The 22,191-nt window shown below is 36.2% G+C and overlaps 2 protein-coding genes across 11 annotated transcripts in view; one reads left to right on the top strand and one right to left on the bottom strand.

The window, feature by feature from the left end:
• The window catches only part of LOC113057113 (centrosomal protein of 170 kDa), a 38,886-nt gene extending 22,686 nt beyond the window's left edge, over positions 1–16,200 (bottom strand). For 4 of the 9 annotated variants that reach the window (XM_026224210.1, XM_026224211.1, XM_026224212.1 and 1 more), the window contains exons 1-7: positions 16,039–16,200; positions 9,216–9,357; positions 5,969–6,058; positions 4,191–4,269; positions 3,861–3,919; positions 3,520–3,691; positions 2,118–2,255 (exon numbers count right to left, since the gene is read on the bottom strand). In XM_026224210.1, coding sequence (XP_026079995.1) covers positions 2,118–2,255; positions 3,520–3,691; positions 3,861–3,919; positions 4,191–4,269; positions 5,969–6,058; positions 9,216–9,320 — 643 coding nt within the window. In that variant the 5' untranslated portion in view covers positions 9,321–9,357; positions 16,039–16,200. Of the gene's footprint in view, positions 1–900; positions 1,511–2,117; positions 2,256–3,519; positions 3,692–3,860; positions 3,920–4,190; positions 4,270–5,968; positions 6,059–9,215; positions 9,358–16,038 lie in introns of those variants that run through there. The other 5 variants (XM_026224213.1, XM_026224214.1, XM_026224215.1 and 2 more) reach the window with 2 other exon arrangements.
• Positions 16,201–16,482: 282 nt separating this feature from the next.
• Positions 16,483–22,191, top strand: part of LOC113057111 (SHH signaling and ciliogenesis regulator SDCCAG8) — a 44,574-nt gene continuing 38,865 nt past the window's right edge. For both annotated transcript variants that reach the window (XM_026224206.1, XM_026224207.1), the window contains exons 1-10: positions 16,483–16,682; positions 17,014–17,160; positions 17,332–17,420; positions 19,065–19,181; positions 19,384–19,509; positions 19,617–19,706; positions 19,798–19,862; positions 20,247–20,438; positions 21,502–21,640; positions 21,744–21,896. In XM_026224206.1, the coding sequence (XP_026079991.1) occupies positions 16,619–16,682; positions 17,014–17,160; positions 17,332–17,420; positions 19,065–19,181; positions 19,384–19,509; positions 19,617–19,706; positions 19,798–19,862; positions 20,247–20,438; positions 21,502–21,640; positions 21,744–21,896 (1,182 nt within the window). In that variant the 5' untranslated portion in view covers positions 16,483–16,618. The remainder of the gene's footprint in view (positions 16,683–17,013; positions 17,161–17,331; positions 17,421–19,064; positions 19,182–19,383; positions 19,510–19,616; positions 19,707–19,797; positions 19,863–20,246; positions 20,439–21,501; positions 21,641–21,743; positions 21,897–22,191) is intronic.

Genomic DNA, 22,191 nt, shown 5'->3' with positions numbered 1-22,191 from the left:
ATGAAATTTATATATATAATGTATATAATAATATAGAATTTATATAAATATAAATATGTATATATTAATAAGAAAGAAAAAATGTAGATCCAGAATGTTTTATTGGAATCTGAAATGGATTGTGATTCCCAGAATTGGATTGGATCGAGAGGTGCCTATATATATATATATATATATATATATATATATATATATATATATATATATATATATATATATATATATATATATATATATATATATATATACAGTACAAACATACATATAACATAAAAACATACATGTTATATGTTTAACATATAACATATATGTAACATATATACAGTACAAACATACATATAAAATTAAGCTTTTAAAAATAACTATAAATATTATAATTAAAATTGCTATTCTACTCTATTGTTAGCAACAGGTGCACATGCATTTACAGAAACAGTGACACTTTCCCAATATGATGTCATCATGACATCATTAGGACTGCATTTGAATCAGACTAAGTTCTACTTAATTTTCCACAATTACTTCACTAAATCTAATGTACTGAAAGTGATGTCTAGTTAATCCTCTGCACGGCACAGCCTATCAGAGCGCAGCTGAGACTTCCTATTTAAAAAAAAAAACCTTTTGCATTTCCTCTTTTAAATAACTACATTAAGAGATACTTATAAGACATGCAACAACGATTCTATTAATCTTTAGCAACAAAATACAACAAAAAACACAACTAACTACTTCTAGAATTCCACTTAACTCCTTTTGTTGAGATCACATCTGTTTAGCAGAACTTGGACAATACATTGCAGTAAGTTGAGGCACACAATCTTGTATGTAAATTTGCTTCTTTACTAACAAGTTAACATAAGATAAACGATACTGATTTTTAATACTGAAAATACTTACAAATCTAGCATGTGCGGCTGCCTCTGTGATGAGCGGCACTGGTGTCACAGAAGAGAAAGCAAACACGCCTCTGTGACAGTGGGGATGGAGGGGGCTGGGCCTGTCTACAAATCAACCTATTCACTTGCTAAGGGTGACGGTTCCCTTTACATTCTCTTCCTCTTTTTTTCCTACGCTGGCCTGTAAGTCTCTGCCTTCGGAAAACCAGCCTTGACTGCTGCCTAAAATAGCTCTGGGAGGTGTTGGCACTTTGATGTGGTGGACTGTTGCATGAATGATTTTCTCTCTCTGTGGCAGCACTGAGGTTTAGCAAGCATTAAACAAATAATGCTGATTCATTTCAAGCTTCTGCCAACTTCGCCGTCTTCTGAGCCTGTACGCTTTGTCTGTTAAACACTGTAAGGTTTTGTTAAACAATGCCACTCAGTGAGCCAGCACTACCCCTTTGAGATATATTTACCCAACATTCCCTCGGAATGAAACAAGGCTTCATCTGGGAGCAGATTTTGCATTTCTGAACAGAGATGGTGCTGTTTTGAGTGAATTAAATTTAGAGGGCACAAGGACACGAGTAAGATCTCTGGGCTTTGATGATGTATTCTGGGGTCAAACGATAAAAGTGGCCCACATAATTAAAAAAGAAACCAAAATAACTCATGTTTATTGCTATTTTGGTCTAATCACTGTCATTATAAACATATAGAGTACCTGTACATAATCTAGGAATGCAGTATTTATTCAGTACGTTTACATGTGCAGATGTAATCAAGCTACAGTGGGTAGATGACAAAACTCAAAATAAAATAAATGTTATTGCTGCATCAAAAGACTATTTTGAGTACACTTGTCTGGTTTAGTGTCTGTAGCAAATGTGTGATGTCCTGCTGTGGTAAAGCCTCTGTAATCTACAATCCCATTACTCCTATACGGAGCAAGTTAATGGGATTCCAGACCGCTAGATCAAAACACGCCAGCTTCAATCAGAAACAAATGTTTCACACTGTTTTTTTTCTGGATTAAACAGCAAGCAATTCAAACTCTTTATTCTTTTCACAACCGTCCTCAGTCTGGTGTAGATCTGCTCAAAATGTGGTAATAAGAGAATCCCCTTCTGACTGTCTAATTAAGCCAAAGTGTAACCTTTTTTTTTTTTTTTTTTTTTTACAATTTTAAAACTTCGTGTAAGCAGTGTTTAAAAGGATCCTGGGATATCTTACCTGCCCCACTGTTCTCCTGCTTCTTTCCAGATGTTTTATTCTCTTGTTTAAAGGAGTTCTCATCATCTGCATCCCCATCGCCCCACCAGGAGGGCTGTCCATACAACGGGGTTCCCCTGTGCACCGCAGCTATATCACCTGTTATAGAAATACAAACAAATTTAAAAAAGACTTTTTTAACTTCTGTAGTTTAATAACCATACCTGTTATGAAATGCCAGTGTGTATATCAATCAAAATTCCGTTTATATTGAAAGAAAATAGGTACGTGTCGCAGGATTGCAGCTAAACTTTAATTTCACAAAAAATACAAACTAACAGGGCTCACTGAATGCCAGCTAAGCCGGTTTCTTTTTGAAATATTTTCCATTTGTAGAATGCAAATTCAAGTAAATTGTAGGGGAATACTGATGTTCATAAAACTGATTCAGAGATCCCAGTGCTGCAGTGGATTTGATTCACTACAAAAATCAGTAGTTTCTTCATGTTTTCTTCAGCTGCATCATACAGATTTACCAGCCGGGGGCCAGGGGATTACTGGACAAGCCTGACAATTAGCAGGATGAAATAACCAGGTGGCAGTGAGATAAGCATGAATGTTAAACACTACCCGCCCTTGACACGCTGATGGCTGGAAAACAGAGGCATGGGCGTAGGGCTGTTCCCTTCTCTATTATTAAATACCCAGCACTTCACGACAGGGCTGAACCATGGTTCTAAATACATAGAGTAACACATAAATGCATGTGTTTCGATGCCTTCAAGTCTCAAATAAAGCAGTAAGCCCCATGAAGCTGTGGTTTACAGTGATTTTAGAACACCTAATAAGGGGCGTTGTTAGGCAAGGCATTACATATTACACCATATACCTGGCCAGGTTTGATAAAACAAACACACAGCAACAAAAATGTAATCATTCATTGATAACAAACACTAATTATTCCACCGAAGCAATGTAGTTCTTCAGCAATGTTTAGCAGATTGTAAAGAGGTCACATGTATGTTTAAAGAGTATTTTACAATGGCTTGAAAACAGGTTTTTATTGGTTTTTAGCATGTTGCTAGGTGTCTAAATCAAAAGAGCCCATCCCAATTATATTCTTTCATATTCTAAACCTAGATATGATGCTTTCAGTATTGGTCTATGTTATTAAAATGAACAGAACACCTCTCTGATGTGAGGTATCATTCATTGTTCATAGAATTTGCACTCAATATTGAACAGACCATGATCATTTATGTCACCTTGCTCTGCTGAAAATGGGCAGAGTCTAGTCCAGTACTGCTCACATTATTCAAAGATGACACATTGTTTTACATTACCTATAAAGTGGTTTGAAAACTTCAGAATCAAATACAATTATCCATAACTTATACCCTAGCATCATCAAGGTGATGTTTACCTGGCATCTTGTCATCTCCTTTGTTTGGATCTGCAGGTTTGGCTGCTGGTTCAGCAATGGGCTCTGCGGATTTGCTTACTTTGGCTTTATCTGGGGAAGACTTGGGGGGTTTTGAGGGCTCTGCACTGGTTGGCTTCTTGCCCAGCTGAAGTTGGCTGGTGAACTTCTCATGCTGACAGAATTGAGAGAGAAGAACACCGTAATCACCAGAAATCTGTCATCAGACATTACTTCAGAAGATAAAAAAAAACTACCTAAGATCAGCATGTGCAATTCTCATATACTGATATCAGAATATTGTTAAGTATATTAACTGATATTAGATGTAGTGGTTGTTTTACCTTCAGAGCCTCCTCCGGCACATGCAGCTCTCCTCGCACCACAGTGAACAAGTTGGTATGTGAGTCGGGTTAAGAAAGACAGGTTCATGAATAGCCAAAACATACTAAATATCCATACACATTCACACACAGAGCTGAAAATATAGATACTGTAGAACCATATAACTCGAGCTCTACTTCTTTTCTTTGTCATGCACATACACATAATCCTTTCAAATTATGAGTGTATAAACAAATTCAATCACATACAGATACAAATAAAGACTTTGAAATACTAAAATAACACTAAATCTTTAAGAAGAAAATGTTATTGAGTGCACTGAAGGATATCATATCCAAACCGCAGTTTGTCATCAATCTTTAAAGTGATGTACATCTGTTCCTGGATTCTGACATCATTCACAAATGTCTGAGAGAAAAAATAAATAAAAAAAGTCAAATTCAATTCACATTTCTGGGCTCAATTTATACTGGTCCAGTATTATGGCATTAAAATAGTACTGTCAGGATTCACTAAAGACATGCAGTGAAAAATTAGCACTGGAAAGGTTTGAAGGTTTTTTTTTTTTTTTTGTACCTGATCTCACTGAATAAGCGTTTGTATTAGTTTCCCTTTCAGACGGAAAATAAAGGGGAGGAGATTATTAAAATGAATCACATACGCGATTTACTAATATTTGTGTGCGTCAAACTAACGACCCCCCTAAAAAACACATCTAAAACTATTTTAGTGTGTCGTAAGCAGATCACCTGCACATGATGAGCATCGGCTCTGGTTATTAGCGACTACGCTAATTTGCACTTGGTATATTGTGTCTGTCAATATGTAAATGAGATGTTGCGTCTGTTTTCTTTTATTTCAGTAAATCACCCGCATAATTTTTTACGCCCATCAGTGCGGTTTTGGTATTGTGCTTTCACGCTAATTTGCCCTGTTTAGTAAATCTGGACGCAAGTTTTTTGTGGAATGGTTTTGTAATATACAATTCTACATATAGAATTTTCAGAGACCCTATAAATTAAAGAAACCTTTTTACTTGTTGACATATTTCCTATTGAGCAAAAGGTTTGGCAGGACATATCAAAAATGCTCATTCCCCTTAAAAGAAGAAATAATTAATAAATAAATCTCCTTGATCTGATCAAAATCTCCATTAGATTGTAGCTATAGCTGAGGAGCACCATACACACACTACACTCCATTCATTAAGGCAGCAAGACATCTGCGTATTTAATGAGTTCAACTTCAAAAGTTCATTGCACAAATGGTTTACAGATCCCTACAACAGTGAGTCGCCTCACAAAGTCTGAAAACATTCGGGGTGATAATATTGTGCTTTGAGGTCAGCTCGGTCTCAAATATCAGCCACTTCCTGCAAAGCCCAACAAAGAAGGGGAGCAAATCATACTGACAAAGCACTTTCTAAAGCATTCAAGTTTAAAATTTCCCTTGAAAAGCTGAATCTATATCCTCCTCTGTCCTTCCTGCAACATCCAAACACCCTAAGATATTTTGCTGGAATGAGGGGTCACAGCTGGGAAATTTGTGCAGGCTGACTGCAAGTTATTTCCCTTTATTCAGTTAAGTTTTCAACATGTGCCAACTTTAACTAGAAGAGTATGATAGTTTCATACAATGTCTGGACTTGTTGTAAGGGGGTTTTGTTGAAAACTGATTCCTGGTCAACATGAGAAGTGTAAACGGTACTGAAACTGCTAAAAAAAAATAAAAGGTGTATGCTTCACATGCTATAATAGCAATTTCCTGCCAAAGCAGGACAGGAAGAGGAATTCTTAAGCATTACTCAACAGGAAGAGGTTGTAATTTGTGTGAGTGGCCCCATGAGTTCTCATTTAGTCATAGAGTTTCTACAGACCACAAACAAAAGGATATCATTTAACACAAACAGAGCACGGACTCAGGAAAAGCAGACTGCACCGTAATACATTACTAAGGTTTAGATCTACCACATAGTTAAAGAAAGGGAAGTTGCATTTGAGTAAGGGGCACACAAATCTGCAACAAGATTCAATAGGAGTCTGAATATATATTAAACAGAAATGAAAGGTATGAAATGTACCACTCCATTATCTTCCCTCTTACTCACCCCATTCAGGCTTCCCAGATCCTTCACTTTATGTTGATCACTGCTGGACTCATAGTTGATGACAGCGTGCTGCTTGTCTACACTGCGAGACTGCAATCACACACAGATGACAGCAAGAGTTATGAACCAGAAAGAGTTTTTGCAGAGCATTATCACATCATGGATTTGTTACTTTTGGAAGATGGTTTATATGCAGTCACAGAAGTATTTTACCTCGTAGCAATGACAGAATTTGAAGGTGACATATCTTGCAAGTGCAACATACCAAAACTGACAGACATCTGATAAGAAACAGCCTCTCATGCAAGTACTGAAGATTGGCTGGGAGCTCAAGTTGAAAAATCACATTAGTGAAATTTCGTGAACAAAAAAGTCCATTGTCTACCGTCAAAAGCATAGATGTACGAAGCACAGCTCAAACAGAAGTAACTATAAAACCAAACAGCTTTCTGTTGGACAACGCGGTGAATCTGAGTGGCCAAATTAAAGATCATTTATTATAGGGAAATCTTTTGCCCTCATGCAGAATTCCTGACTGTGTGGATTCCTGTTGGAATTACTGGATTTTGCTCATGCAAATTCAACAAACAATGGTAAATATTTAATGCTAAATGTTCAAATCAATTTTCAGCTACAGTATCTTCATCTGATGATGGCAGAGAAAAGGCCAACCTCCAAAAGACATTGTTTGCAGATATTGTAATGACATAAATCAACATTAAAATGAGCAAATTAATGCAAATGTAGCATTTTTTTTAGAATAACACACGCATGTGCTGATGATAAAGCACCTAAAATGAATGTACATTAGAAAAGTGGCTCGATTTTAAAAGTGAATTTATCCTCAGTTCAGTTCTAATACATTACCAGTTTATTTTGAGACAAACCATGTGACCATGAAACATATCGTAACGCAATCACATGACCAGAATGAGTTTGATTTATCCTTGACCCCAACATGGAAGGGTCAAAGAGGGAAACGGGGGTTTCCTAACTAAACAAAGCTTATGTTTATGTCTGCCAGAGACTAGTGTTGGAACACTTGAAACTCCAAAGTTAATTTGTTCTCTAGAGTTCCATATACTCACCATTTTAAAGGCTCTATGAACATAGAATTCGTTAAGTACCGGTAACTTGGATTAGAGAAAAGGCATTTATTGCTTTGAGATGCAAAGAATTCATTGCAATTAAAGACTTCTGACCTAAGAGTTTCGTCAGACTTCAGAAGGCTATTTGACTTGGGTGTTGTGAGAGGTTTGTTGTTATGTGGTTGCTAGTCTGTTGCTAATGATTCTATGAGATACACAGTACACTGCTTTCCCTCAAACGGCTGATATTACATCTGCGTTTGTGTTGTGATATGTCAAGTTTGTTTTGGGGTTGGACTGAGTTGCTCAGCTCTCTAATGACGTAACTGGCACTCTCTCCCCTGTAATGTTTGGCATTACAGTCTCTGCTCTTGTAGTTCAAGCTGTTCGTCCCACTTTCTATTAATAAAGTTGCATGACTAACACGTGTGTGCTGATGCTGTGGTAGATAGTAACAGTCATGCCACTTAGCTGAAACTCAACTTTCCTCCTGGGCATGGATTAATCTTTCTCCATCCTTCCTATCATCATTACAGAAAACTAGCGTTAAGTTTGTGGTTGCTAATTTTTTTTTTAAGTTTTTAAAAGAAGTATTTTATGCTTCAGGCTGAATTAATTTTTTTAAAAATACAAAATATACTAAAATCAGAAATGTTGAATATGTTTAGAATTTAAAATAACTGTCTTTAATTATAATTTATTCCTGTGATGCAAAGCTGAATTTTCAGCACCATCACTCCAGTCTTCAGTGTCACATGATCGTTCAGAAATCATTCTAATATGCTGATTTGCTGCTCAAGAAACATTTATTAGTTTTATCAATGTTGAAAACACTGGTGCTGCTTAATATTTTTGTGCAAATCATGATAAATATTTTAAGTTTGAAAACAGTTATCCTTTAGCCATTTCACTGAGTGATTCTAATAGTACAAAAATACACACTTGACCTAATACTTTTTATTTAACAACATGTTCATAAAAGCGTCAGGGTGGTATTGTAATATATATTAATATTTCAAATGAGCTTTTATTGTTACTTTCAATTTTCATTTAATAATTTTTATTAGGTTTTTTTTATATTTCTGTTTATCTATAATTTATTTTTATTTCAGTTTTAGTAATCTTTGTACTCTAAGGGATAGTTCACCCAAAAATGAAAATGTGATGTTTATCAGCTTACCCCCAAGGCATCCGAGATGTAGGTGACTGTTTCTTCAGTAGAAGACAAACCAAGATTTTTAACTCAAACCATTGCAGTCTATCACTCTTGTAATGTAAGTGGATGGGAATCACGACTAAAACATAAAAAAAACACACACAAACTAAACCAAATTAAACCCTGCGGCTCGTGACGATACACTGATGTGTAAAGACACAAAACGACTGATCTGTGCAAGAAACTGAACAGTATCATTGTTTGTTTTTTTTTACCTCTGATTCACACAATGTCTGAACAGATAGAACTCTCCCGAGCGCATCCTCCTGACTGTGTGAGGCATCTTCTTCTTCTTCTTGCTTTATGGCGGATCACATACTTATAAGTGCATTAATGCCAACTATCTCTCAAATGGACCATTGACACTCTTAATTGAGATTGTAGATAGAGTGTCAATGGTCCAGTTGGCAGTAATGCACTTATAAGTATGCAATCTGCTGTAAAGCAAGAAGAAGAAGAAGAAGAAGACTCCTTTCATGCCTGCTGTTGATAACGCACTCAGTTCTAACAGTTCGGACATTGCGTGATTCAGAGGTAAAAAACTACAAATACTGCTCAGGATCTTGCACAGACCAATCGTTTTGTGTCTTTACACATCAATGTATCGTCACGAGCCACAGGGTTTAATTTGATTTTGTTTGTGTATGTTTTTTTTGTTTTATTTTATGTTTAAGCCATGATTCCCATCCACTTACATTACAAGAGTGATAGACTGCAACGGTTTCAGTTAAAAATCCTGGTTTGTGTTCTACTTGAGAAACAAAGTCAACCACATCTTGGATGCCCTGGGGGTAAGAAGATAAACATCATGGCATCACTTCAAGTTTTTTTTGGTTTAAGTTTTTCATCAAAGTTTTATACTTATACTTTTTTATTTCTGCTTTATATCAAATCAAACGTAGAAGATTTTTCAGTTTTGAAACTGGGAGACAGCCTTCCTGACCTGTAGCATAAGCTCACAATCATCACGACCCACAAAGATCATCTCACGGGGCAGCCGGTGCCGTGTACCCCCGCTGCTCACGAGGAACCAGGACGTGAGGCTCATCTCTGCACTCTCCTCCAGCCTCAGTCCCTACGTCATCCTGATGAACAGATAAAGACACAGAAACATTTCTGAAAAACTTTCTTTCAGTGACATTCCATTTCTCACTCAACATTAACTTTTATTCAACTTTTACAACACATATGTTTTATTAAAATAAATAAATGAAAAGTTGACTTTTATAAAGAGATCATGTTCATCCCACGAAGATGTTTTAATTTGAACCGACGGTGGAATGTGGGTGGAGAGAGGCCGAGAGGGAGATCCGTTAGACTGCGCTGAAATCTGCTGCATGCTGACTACAGAGGCCTGGGACACTTCCCTCCTCCCTCTCAGCCTATGATCATTGCCAGATGCTGCAGGAAGTGATGTAGGCAATGTGGGATTTTTTTTCCCTTTTTATGAAAAGGAGGTCACATTCAGCTGCTCTGAGCTACAGCTGCAAATGGTCTGGGAAGAGGAATTTAATGTATCCTCCTGACATACAAACTGCATCCCTCTTCTAGGTGACCCAGTGCAACTCCTCAAACTCTTATTTTTTTACTCCAAGGCACAAGGTGTGTCCAAAAACATGGAATTTCAATGGTATATGATAAAAAAAATTAATGTTGTTGGCTGTGTGTAGGCTGTAAATTATTTACAGCAATGTGCAACCTCAAACGGATACAGATGGATAAAAAAATAAATAAATACATCTGACCTACAATAACAACTGTAGTTATTGTAGAGAGCATGACTCTTTCTGATGAAGACCCTCATGACTTGCACTCACAAGCAGCTAGGGCTACTTCACATTGGATATCGTGAAAGCCCTTTTTATTAGCACATTGCCATGAGAATATCTTGACCAATAATGGGTGCCGTTTTGATATATTGAGCCCATATTTGCTAAAAGAGTGCACTATGATTATGCTGCTTGCCTTGAGGAGCTGGAACACAATATGCACTCAATATGAAATACAATATAGCCGAGCTCTACTTACAAATATTAAAGGTCCACTTATGGATGTAAAGTAGATTCAGAAACAAAGAAGCATGAAATGCATTTATTTATTTTTAATAGTAATATGATACCATTAATTTACATAATTTAACACACTTTCTAAGGAAATATAAATAATAATAATAATACTAGCAAAAAGAACTGTCTAGGGCTTCTTTGGGTAGTATTTAATATTGTATAATAATAACAACAAGTACTACATACTTCAAGTTCTAAAATGTCTTCCTGTGAAATCTTTTATTTGCCAACAGAGGTATGATATTGGCTGTAGGTTTGGGACAATGTGTCTGACAATAAATTCAGAGAAGTCCTTCTCAACCTAGATAGATGATATCTTGGGAGCAGCTTGCAAGGAAAAGCTGAATACTAGCAGCTGGGTTTTCTCTTTTCTGGAACACAGGCTTTAGTCGAGCAACCACAGGAAAACCTTTATACCCGTCAGCTACCCACAGAATTCAGGAATAATCACCACGTGGCAGAGGCGCCCTGATGTGGTGCGATGTAAACCTCTCTTTTAAGAAGACGTGAAAGAGCTTTGGAAGCTGGAGAATGTTGGTCGTCAGTACCTTCTAATGAACACATGCGTTTCTGACAGACCTCAATCTTCAAGCCAATCTTGAGAAATGATGAAATACTTCAAGACTTTATTTAAAAGCTTAAAGCGAGACGGCAAATCCTCCGACTTTACTTTTGGAGAGAGCTTCACCTTCTGAGAAGCACAAGCATGCTTAAGATATCATGAATAGACACATCATTTTCTACTAAAGCAGTTTTATGGCCCCCAAAGCTCTCCCTCTTCTTCTAAACAGAGTAAAATATGCTGTTTTTAGTCGGTGAAAGGGTGATTTCACTATGTTGGCTGTGAGTGCATCCCCTGCCTCTGTCTGATGGTTTTGGGTTGACAGTGTTTTTGCAAGGGACAGGAAGTGTGGCAAACACTTCTTCCTGCTTCCCCCAACTCATTTCTGAATCTCTGTCATCTTACTCATCTCTGGGAGGAATAAGGAACTGATTCACTCTGGAATAGTTAAGCAGTAAAAGGGGAAAACCCAATTTTTGATCAGCTTCAATCTTGAAGCTATGTTCCAATAGGAACAACTGGAACAACTTAACTGGGTCAGATTGGGATGTTTTTCTGTACTACGCATAATAGTGAAACCTGTTCATTTCAGAATGGTCCTGGTGTTTCTCATACGTGAAGCTCTTGCTTGACTTTCTGCATGAAGTCTACACTCATCTAATGAGATCCCTCCCTAATCCACATGACCTCACATCATGACCCAGGAGTACTAGCCTGATCCATCTCCAGCCAGGAAACAAACACTCCTAAAGGGACAGTCAATTTCAAATTTCAATTGATTAAACCTCATGCAATTTCAAATATCTGACTTCTGAAATTAAAGACTTTATTAGCTAAAAATCTTTACTGTAATAAATACAGATGAGCCGTAGCAGGTTTAACAGCATATAGCTAAATATAAGTACATTTTACTTAATACTGTTCAAAAAATGAAATAATGGCTTTATAAAACTTGAAATATAAGGCAAAAGTTGACTGGAAAAGATTTATGTAATTTTTGGAGCCTGATAGCACACATCCCCACTTTTCACTTTTATCAAGATAGATGTGTGCATATTCATATTTTGTACCATTGTTCCACGATATAAAGAAAGTAATACAGATTTGGAACTACGTGAGGGTGAGTAAATCATGGCACCAAATTTGAATTTTGCTGTGATCTATCTCTTTTAAATTAACATCATGAAAGACATGGATTAGGTACAGCAGATGCAGTGTAACATATACGTTGGTGCACTTTGAGAAAATACGTCGTTAATACGGCGAAGTCTTCAGGTCTATGAATGCCAAGTGAAGGTCACTGAAGGTAACATGATGTTGTGAGGCCAATGAACACTGGTGGGTGTGTAATAAAGTCAATGTCCTCACTGCTATCATCAGTATCTCCTAAGAAAGGTAAAATCACTGAGGCATCACTAACTGTTAAATATTTAGTCTCAGTTCATTGCTTTTATCTAACTCATCGGTAGAAATTACATCCATTATTCTGTTTCTTTCACAAAGCACTTTGTTTGCATTATCAAAAAATGGATTCTTAATTCCAGAGACAGATTCTGCAACAACAAGCCTGAGGGCATCTGAGCCTTCTGTCTGAAAACAAAGGCATCTGACTACACTTCAACTAGTCACCAGAAAGTATAGCGCATATTTATGTTAATGCTGGGAAAGAAATTGATCCACAGACCATCGCAGTGCTTGAGAAGAATACAGTGAGTGGGCTTGACATGAATGAACAATGGCTAGACTTCCATTCAGATAATTCAAGTTGATGTCTGCACTGGAATGAAATAGATAATATATAGCAGAACAACAGTACATGTGAATGAAATCTCAACTGGACAGCTAAAGCAGCGCACTGTCAACACAGTAATCAAAATAACACTGCTTAATATACTAAAACTAAAAAATATACATATAAAAAAAAAGTACAGGTGTTGTACTATCGGGATACTCCACAATGGCATTATTTACATGCTACTATATTGTTCCTACAAATCCACAAACTATAAACTATTACATATAAATCATACAGTCTCTTTAAGAATAAATCATGAAATGTAAATAAATTTACTTTAATTCATATCTACGCCCTTATCTCTGCACATAAAAGGAAACCAATGCAATAAAACACGCCGAGAGAGCAAATTTTGGGATGCTGTAAAAGTACCATATGGCCATGAGAAGCAGACATCTCATTTACATCAGCAGTGGCAGCAGGAAGAAAGATCCATCATTCATCCAAATCTGATACACTTGTGCCTACTAGACCTTATCAGACACAACAAAATGTGTCTGTTGGGTGCTAATAAACATGCATAATGGCATACTTGACCCAACAGACCTACTTATGCAAATTCAACAGCCAGTAAATGTTTCTGACCAAAGGGAATTTCTGCTACATGTTCAGATATAACATCATTTCCAAACAAAAATGAGCTATTAATCATTTGAATTAAACCATACCGCTGAAAACTTTGAGGTCAGTAAGATATTTAAGAAGTCTTAAATAATTGTTCATTTTGTAACAAAAAAAATTTATTTAAAATATTATTTTTTTGTTATTAAAATATTAATTTATTATGATGGCAAAGCTACATTTTCAGCATCATTATTCCAGTCCAGTGTCACACAATATGCTGATTTACTGCTCAAGAAACATTTGTCAATGCTGAAATCAGTTGTGATGCTTACTTTTTTATTTATTTAATGTTTCAGGGTTCTTTAATGAAAACCAAGTTCAAATGTTTGAAATCTTTAAAACACTGTGACATTATAAACATGAATGGAGAGAACTGTGTGTGGTTCAGCAAGTCATCAATAAGCGTTTACTCTGACTGCCATCATACACCTTTAGGCATCTATTGCATGCACTTCGACTACCAGTTACAATCAGCAGACCAGATATAAACGGGAGACAAATAATGGATCACAAATATAGGTCAGAACTAAAGAGCAGGATTAAGCTAGCCAGTGGGCATACAGAATCCAGACTGGCCTGAAATAACCCAATGGTTTGATCATCAAACACAGACTGCCATTTATATGCATTTGCAATACAATGCTGACAGGAGAAGAGCCAAGAAAAAAAAAACATATATATTATTAAGCTTCGTCAATACACATGCATATTTTCCTAGGGCTTATGCTGGCAAATTTTTGCTTGTATAGTAATACTCAGACTTGTTTTGTAACTAATGACCTGTGTGCATGTGACTCTTTGTGGCTTCTTTGTGAATCCACATTCACTTGGTACTTCCGTTTAACAACAGGAAGCTAACTGGATTGGTCAGTCAACATGATCCAACTGAGGAAGTGATGCTAACTTATGAATAATTGATGATTTGGGGCCCAGAGTTCACAAAAAGAGACATTTTCTTGTGAGAGCCCCAGACTCAGTTTAGGGTATGTTTTGGTCCTGGTCTAGAATAGTTTTTGCATTTTCTCTTCTAGAAGATTTAAACTCGGGACCAAACAACACATGATGTCTCATAAGCCATAAAAGATACCAGAATAGTATTACATTAATTCCATTCAATTATCTGTTTTCTCTTTGTTGAGATGAAATAATGAGAGAAGAAATAATGAAAAGGCCATTTAAAAAAAAACAACAAAAAAACAAAAACAAAGACCTGCCACATACTGTGACAATTCAGTGATAATTTTGCATTTTGGAACCCAAAAAGACGCATTAAAAAGGGTCTGGACACAACATGTATGAACAAACAGCCGATTCATAACCTAGACTGAAATACTGAGAGAAAAGTACAGATTAGTCAATCAAAATACACTACAAGAAACGAGCAAAGCAATAACAGTTACACCCAAAAAGGATGACAAGGGTAAAAATAAACTCTGTTTTTTGCATAATTTAGGCTGTCATTGTTTGAGACTAAATTTTTTGATATCGAAATTAAGTATGGGTGTCTGAATTATAAAAAAAAAAAAAAAAAAAAAAAAAAAAATCTATAACTTACAGCAGTTTAGAAAAACGAACATGTGCCAAATCAATTAATCATTTATTGTGATATAAAAAAAGAAAGAAAAAAAGCAGGGTCAAACTGAAGCCATTCAACTTCGGTCCTGCAGAAAGAGCTGGAGACTGCAAAGAAAACAGCCATTAGTTTAACATGCTCTCCAGAGGAGTTCAAATTGCCGACATGCTTACATTTATAGACATTTTATCTCAACATGATACCCAAAAATGCTGTCTAGGTAGGCAGCTGAACTTACTAGGTTTTGAGGCATAGACTCTATATGCTGTTTTAGGTTCATATTCAAATAACGGCTTAAAATAAACTCTTTAGAAGTAATAGATAATACAGAACCCCCACTGATCTGTAATATAGATATATATATAGATCAGTGAGAACCCCCCTTTGCAACTAAAAAATCAATTGAATAACAAACCGTATTACACAGGACAATTAACTGTCAAGGAGATCTGCAATTTTGACACTACACTGTTTTTTTTTTTTTTAGCTAAAAAAACATTTAATAACAAAGTATACACATTTAGCATTGTTGAAAAGTGTAATGAACACTGCAATCAAAATACATGTAGGCCATGTGTAGCAGGACAAAACAAGAGCCTTTGTCAAAACAAAGGATTCTGCGCAGTGCCCTTCACAGTGTGCACCAGAAGCCGGCAAATCAAGCACATCTCCTACACATCCGACTTATGAATTATTGTTGTTTTTAATGATTCGCTGCGATTGAGAGCAAATTTTGCGATACTGGGCAAGATATCATGCGTTCGGGCAGACCAGTGACCACAGCTTAATGTCCTCTTTGTGCATATAGTCAAACACACTGTTACATTTTATAAATAAACCAAGATTAAATTCGAATATCGTTGAAGTATCGCTAGCGTTAGGACGTACAGCGTTAATAGGAAAACCACACGTGAATACAGGCGTGTTCTTGCTAGTGTGTATTCATTCAATATGATCGAACTGGCTGTGTCCTGCTGTTACATTTGTTATCCTGACCACACGAGCCGATCAGATCATTACACCACATCCTTATGAGAAAATACGTTTAACACGAGCAAATGCATTAATACGCGAGCGTTATTATAAATGGCTTATTGTTACGTGCACTAAATATAAAAATTATTCTCTAAACGAATGTACACTCACCCTTGCGCTTCTTTTTGCTGTCAGTTTTATATCTGGCTTCAATGCAGCAGCTAAACGGTTTTCGTAGCCCAGCCCAGTGTGTATCCCCACGTCTCCTATTTGCCTCAGTTGCTCAGCAGCAAATAGCGGCGACATACGGCAGCCTGAAATCAGGCAAGTAGGACAGCGTTTGCACTTCCAGCACAGTCCGGTGGGCGTGTCCTCGTACATGACTGGTACTTCACAAATTTTATAGATTTTTCTTTTATTGACATTTTAGAATGAAAATAGGGCACAAATACTATGTTTACAATAATCTGTGTTTTTAAACAGTAAACGTTCAGTCCAACAACGAATATCGGAATGCCCCTCTTGTAGTTTTTTAACTCACTCTGCCCTAGCAATTTGATACTGTAAAAACTACAATTTCCGGTTGCCTTTGCGCGGTTTACGGAAGTGTACTTCTGCCATGCAACCGTTGACGTCTTTTTGGACGTCGTTCATTGATAAGGCGCTACAACACTATCAGAAACAGTGAGCCAGAGAAATTTTGCGCTATATTTACAAATCTTTTTGTTTAAGTTACGTGTTTGAAGCAATAATGAAACCGTCCTTGGACTCTGACGAGGAGGAGGAATTAGGAGCATTTCAGAAGACTCTGAGAGGTGATGTTTTTAAACATCGAAAAGATGATTCAGCCCAGTTTTAATATTTAATATTTAACAATAATTTTACAGAAACCTAAAGTATTAAAGAGTTTATTAAAACTTAAAGTTAACCCTATTATAGAGTATTGCTCACTGTAAACACTTGCAACAAGATCATGTTTTTTTATGAAACATTCTGCTAAATCACAGAAATCAACACACTTAGTAAATATTTAAACTTGTTAACAGTAACGTACATGTGTGATCAACTATACAATACTCAAGGCAGGGAATGTAATATTAATGTTACGTATTAAAATCAATGTATTTGTATGATGTACATGATTAGAGCGAGCTAACCGCAGCATCCAGCACCTCTCCAGCATGTTGGCCAGCCACAGCTCTGACTCTGAGTGTTCAGAAGCAAAGCAGCAGCAGGAGAAGCTCAGCCCTCTGCTGCTAAACCCTCCTCCACCAGTTCAACAGAGCGAAGCAGGTACAGATCATGCAGGAAGCATGTTATTCTGACAAATCATAATCATGTAGGATTGAGTTGCATCCTGATAATTGTTGCGTATTAAAATGTAGTACATGCAAATATTCTGGATGAGTAGCCTTATTTGTGCAAATGATTTTTTTGGTTGTTTATTTATGTTTTTTTTTTCAGTCAATCAGCTGCGTTCCTTACTTCAAAAGCAGTCCAAAGATTCAAATGTTGCATCCCCTTCTCCTTCCAAGAGGAAATTAACTGGAAAGGTACTGCAATTAAATCAGGGCTTCCCAAAGTAGAGGTTGCAATTTGATGAATATATATATATACATTTTCAAAATAAATTCATGTTCTTTATAAAAGTTAAGACTTGTCCACACCCTCCTGAAACACCTCGTTTTAACCAAGCAGCAACCTTCCGCTCCCTCTCTTGAAACCAACACGGAAGTGACTAAAACTGCAATTCATCGACTGGCCGCTGGAGCCTGGCTCCAAAAGGGAGTCAATCCCATAGACTCCCGTGTTAAAATGCCCAACTTTACAGCAGAAAAAAACAAGTTTACAGACTGGTACAAAAAATATTTTGGTCTATATAGATAAATTTGCCCTTCGTGTCAACTGTGAGTGGGGTAAATTTTTTTATAATTCAACTGTTTAAATTATATTAAAGGGATCCCTGGGTATTAAGACATGTATGGCTTAATATAACATAAATTATGTCTCTTATTGAAAGGCAGGGCATAGAGGAGCAACAATAATGTACAATAATGTACAATTGTGTGTTTTTTAAACCTTAAACCACATAAAAACATTTCATTACACCAAATACACAAAATAATGTTATTTTTAGCAACGTCATAAGACCCCTTTAAAATATGAAATAATTCAAAATATTTAACATCAAAGATAATTAACTACTAATGAGTTTAAATGTAAACTCTCTAAAAATCACTCTTATTTTTACTGAACATTTTGATTGCACAATACTTTATAATATTAATTTATGGTAATATATAGGGCTGGGTAAAAAATATTGATATCTCGATTTTAATCGATTCTCATTATTACGAAACAGTATGAACATTGAAGGGCATCTTGCCACCTCCCATCCAATAAATTGCAATAAGCGATGTGCTTTGGTTTCTTTTTAATAAACAAAGTCTCAGATGTCCATTGTATTGCAGTATTCAAACAATAAATGTTCTTTTGTCGCTGTTTAATTTGGAGTGACAGATCGCTGTAGCGCTTCAGTTCAATAAAAGCTGCAGTGCGTGGTGCATGTGAACTAATCATCTTCATCACATTAACACCAGTTTCAGCACAAAATAAACATGAATAAACATACAAAGGGGAGTATAAAAGAAATAGTAGAACTTTACAATCCACATCCTGTCTCATGTAATCGCTCAATCAGTGTTTCAGTCGCGCAAAGATGTCAATATAACGGCTTGTACAGTATGTCACGTAACTTTACATTTACCTCAGAAAAACATATTCAATGACCATTAATCAGATAGAAAAATAAACTGTTGAGAGGGGCATTTTGCTAAATTTATGCACCATGTAATATATTCATTACAATTTTCATTATATTTGCCAGTTTTAACCTTCAATATTATAGTAATGCAGTAGCATACCAACTGACTCATTTATATATTACAGCATTAGTTAAGCATTTTTTTCCTTGAGAAAATTTGGCATGTGTACCTGATATATATCCAAAATAATCAATATCGAATCGAATCACAAGCTTGTTAATGAGAATCGAATCCTGAAATTTGTGTCAAAACTCAGCCCTAATATATAGTGGTTATAATATGTAGTGAGAACTTTTGCTCAACAGGTTTGTTGCTCTTATTACATAAAAGTTTACACAGTATTAATTGAAGCTATATAATTATGCTGTCTAGCAAAGAGCCACAGATGAGAGTAATAGCAGTTTGCCTGGTGTTCACGACTTGGTTCCCATCATCCACAATCAGTCTGAGTACATTCAACACCTGGAGGCTGAGGTCAAGTTCTGCAAGGTCAGTCTCAGTCCTGTTAATTAACAAAAGATATTATCAGTCAATTTATTGTCTGAGGATTTCTATGAGCTATGGTAATGGGGGTTTCCCCAGATAAAGCAGGAGGTATTCAACTGGTCACGTGTTGGCAATTGTGTTGCAGTTTGACTGTAGTTGTAATTGTTTGTGTGTTTGTACTGATTGTGTTGTTTCCTCTCCAAAGGATGAACTCCTCGGAATGAAACAGAGAGTGAGAGTGGTGATTGTGGAGAATGAGAAACTACACGAGGAGCTGAAAGCAAAGGCAGTTGAAGAAACTCTTAAAGAATACACATTTGTAGACAGCACAGTATGTATCCATGAGGCATTTAGTTATGGTGCTGACACAAATGGCAAATGTGGGACTATAATGTTATAATTGATAAAAATATGAGTAATTTTATTGATCATTTGCAGTTAAACGTGGAGCGCACACCAGACACAACTTCAAAGCAAAGACTTGACTCCATTAATCAAGCTGAGGACCTCAAATGGAAGAAAGAAATGGTATTTGTGTTTAAACATTAATGTAGCTGAAAATATTACATGAGTAAATGGACAAAATGTGCAATAAAATTATTATATTTTTTTGTCTAAGGAGCAGCTGAAGTGTCTTTATCAAGCACAAACTGAGACCCTGGAGGCTCAAGTGGTCTCCCTGAAGTAAGTGGGCTTCAATCAGTGGCCAAGCCTAAAGCATTTTTTTTATCTTACTGAATCCGATCCTACTAAAATACACTCTTAGAATCAGAATGGGTGTTCTGATTGAATTACAAATTTTATTCATTTGCATTGCTAAAAATCTCATTTTTATTATGCATACTGCATGCTTATGGTGTTAGAGGAGCTCCCTGATTATAAAGGCCTTCTACTGAAAATGTGGATTGCCAGAGTTGGTCTTTGTGATTTTATAGTGCTCTTTAGAACAGTCATACTGATTGTGCATCTGCAATATTTGCACTGTGATTCTGTCCACCAATAGAATCAGCCGGTCATCATATATGCATATTGTAACAGTGTGCCGTCTTACTGCACGTGTCTGTATAGGAAAGACTTGGCGAGCATTCAGAAGGAATATGAGGAAACGAAAGAACGACTGAGGCACAAAGAAGCAATGGCTGTGGCGGCGGGCAGTGGTCAGCGTGTGGGTGGTCTGTGTCTGAAGTGTGCCCAGCATGAAGCAGTCCTGGCAGAGACACACTCTAATGTTCATGTACAGAGCATTGAAAGACTTACTAAGTAAGTGTGTGTTCTTTGTGTTTTAATTTTCACTGTAACTATGAGTCTAATGCCTAAAATAATTATGTTCTTAAATAAATACTTTGAATAATCGAATACGTGGGCATTTTTGTTTCATTTTTTTTTGTGGCAGTTTGAGGTTTAATGTAAAAACATGATCCTTCAGAAATAATTCTAATATGCTAAATTGGTGCTTAGGAAACATTTCTTATTATGATTGCGCTGCTTCATATTTTGGTGGAAACTGTTATACACTCTTTTATGTGCTGTCAAACGATTAATTGGGATTAATCGCATCAAAAATTTTTGTGTGCATATTACATGCGTCTTCTTTGTTATTTATTTAATTTATTTAATATATTTATGTATATATAAATTCACACACATACAGTATATATTTAGAAAATATTTACATGTCTATACTTATATTCCTATAATTTAAGTAAATATATTTAAAATATAAAAAAAATTTTCTGAAATATATACATGTATATGTATTTATATACACACAATAAATATACAGAGCATACTTTTGTTTGAGTACGATTAATTGTGACTAATTGTTTGACAGCACTAATACATACCCACACGCGCACACACACACACACATATATATATATAGACACACACACACACACACACACACACACACGTTTTAATACCTTATAAATGTCTTTACTGGCATTTTTTTGTATCAATATTTTTGATATCTTTCTATCAAAAATTGTAATAACTTACAGATTAATTATCCAGATATATGTTAGTTTCAGCCCACTATTCTTGTAAGACTGATTTACTTTATAAATATTTTTTAACATATACTTAACTTCACTTGAGAGATATTGATGTTGTAACAACCTTGGAGCCAAACCTTTGGGTTAATTAAGACTGATAGGCTCCTTTGACCACTTGAATTGATCTCTGTGTGTATTCAGTCAATTATTGTTCCTCACAGCAAGGTTGAAAGGAGTCTCGACTGGTCATGAAGCTAATCAGCTGCTGTCCTGATTATGTGTCAGATCAATGCCTGCTTTCAGTGACCTGATGAGATGCTTGTGTTTAGAGAGCGGGATGAGCTGATGACCGTTCTCTGCTCTCTGAGAGCCAGTCAGACTGAGACCCAGCAGAGAGAGTGGGCCGCCTATCAGCAGGTCAAACAGGCGGTGGAGATGGCAGAAGAGGCAAACCTGGAGAAGACAAGAGTATGTGCCAACTCCGCTGATTTGAATATGAATTTGACTGTTTTGCATGATATTAAATGGTATATGAGATAGGTATACTCATTGATCTTGACCTCCGGTGCAGGCGCTGGTGCAGTGTGAGCACTTCCACAATGAGCTGACTAGACAGAGGGAGAGGCTGGAGAGAGAGCTGGCATCTGAACAGGAGAAGATCTCCCAGGCCAGGGAGGCAGCACGACTAGAGAGCAAGAAAGAGAAAGAAGAGCTCGTCCAGACTGTTAGTTGCTTACCATAATAAGAAATGTTTTTTTTTTATTTGCATGCAGGCTCATATATTTTATTGAACTGTATACATTAGGGCTGTCCTTGTTCAAAAGGATTGGAATGTTTCGACAAAGGTAGTATATGCTGCCCTCTAGTGTCCTTTTAATTATAACACACACACACAAACAAGCCAAACCAGACTATGCACTGTTTGTTAATTAAAATCTTAAAATAAAAAATAACTTAACTTAATAAAATTTTAACTAAATATCAAAACTGAAGAAAAGCTTCAAGTTTTAACCAAACTA

Source organism: Carassius auratus, chromosome 38, assembly GCF_003368295.1.
Source record: "Carassius auratus strain Wakin chromosome 38, ASM336829v1, whole genome shotgun sequence".
In the NCBI taxonomy this organism is placed as follows: Eukaryota; Metazoa; Chordata; class Actinopteri; order Cypriniformes; family Cyprinidae; genus Carassius; species Carassius auratus.
This window is presented reverse-complemented; position numbering and strand designations above follow the sequence as displayed.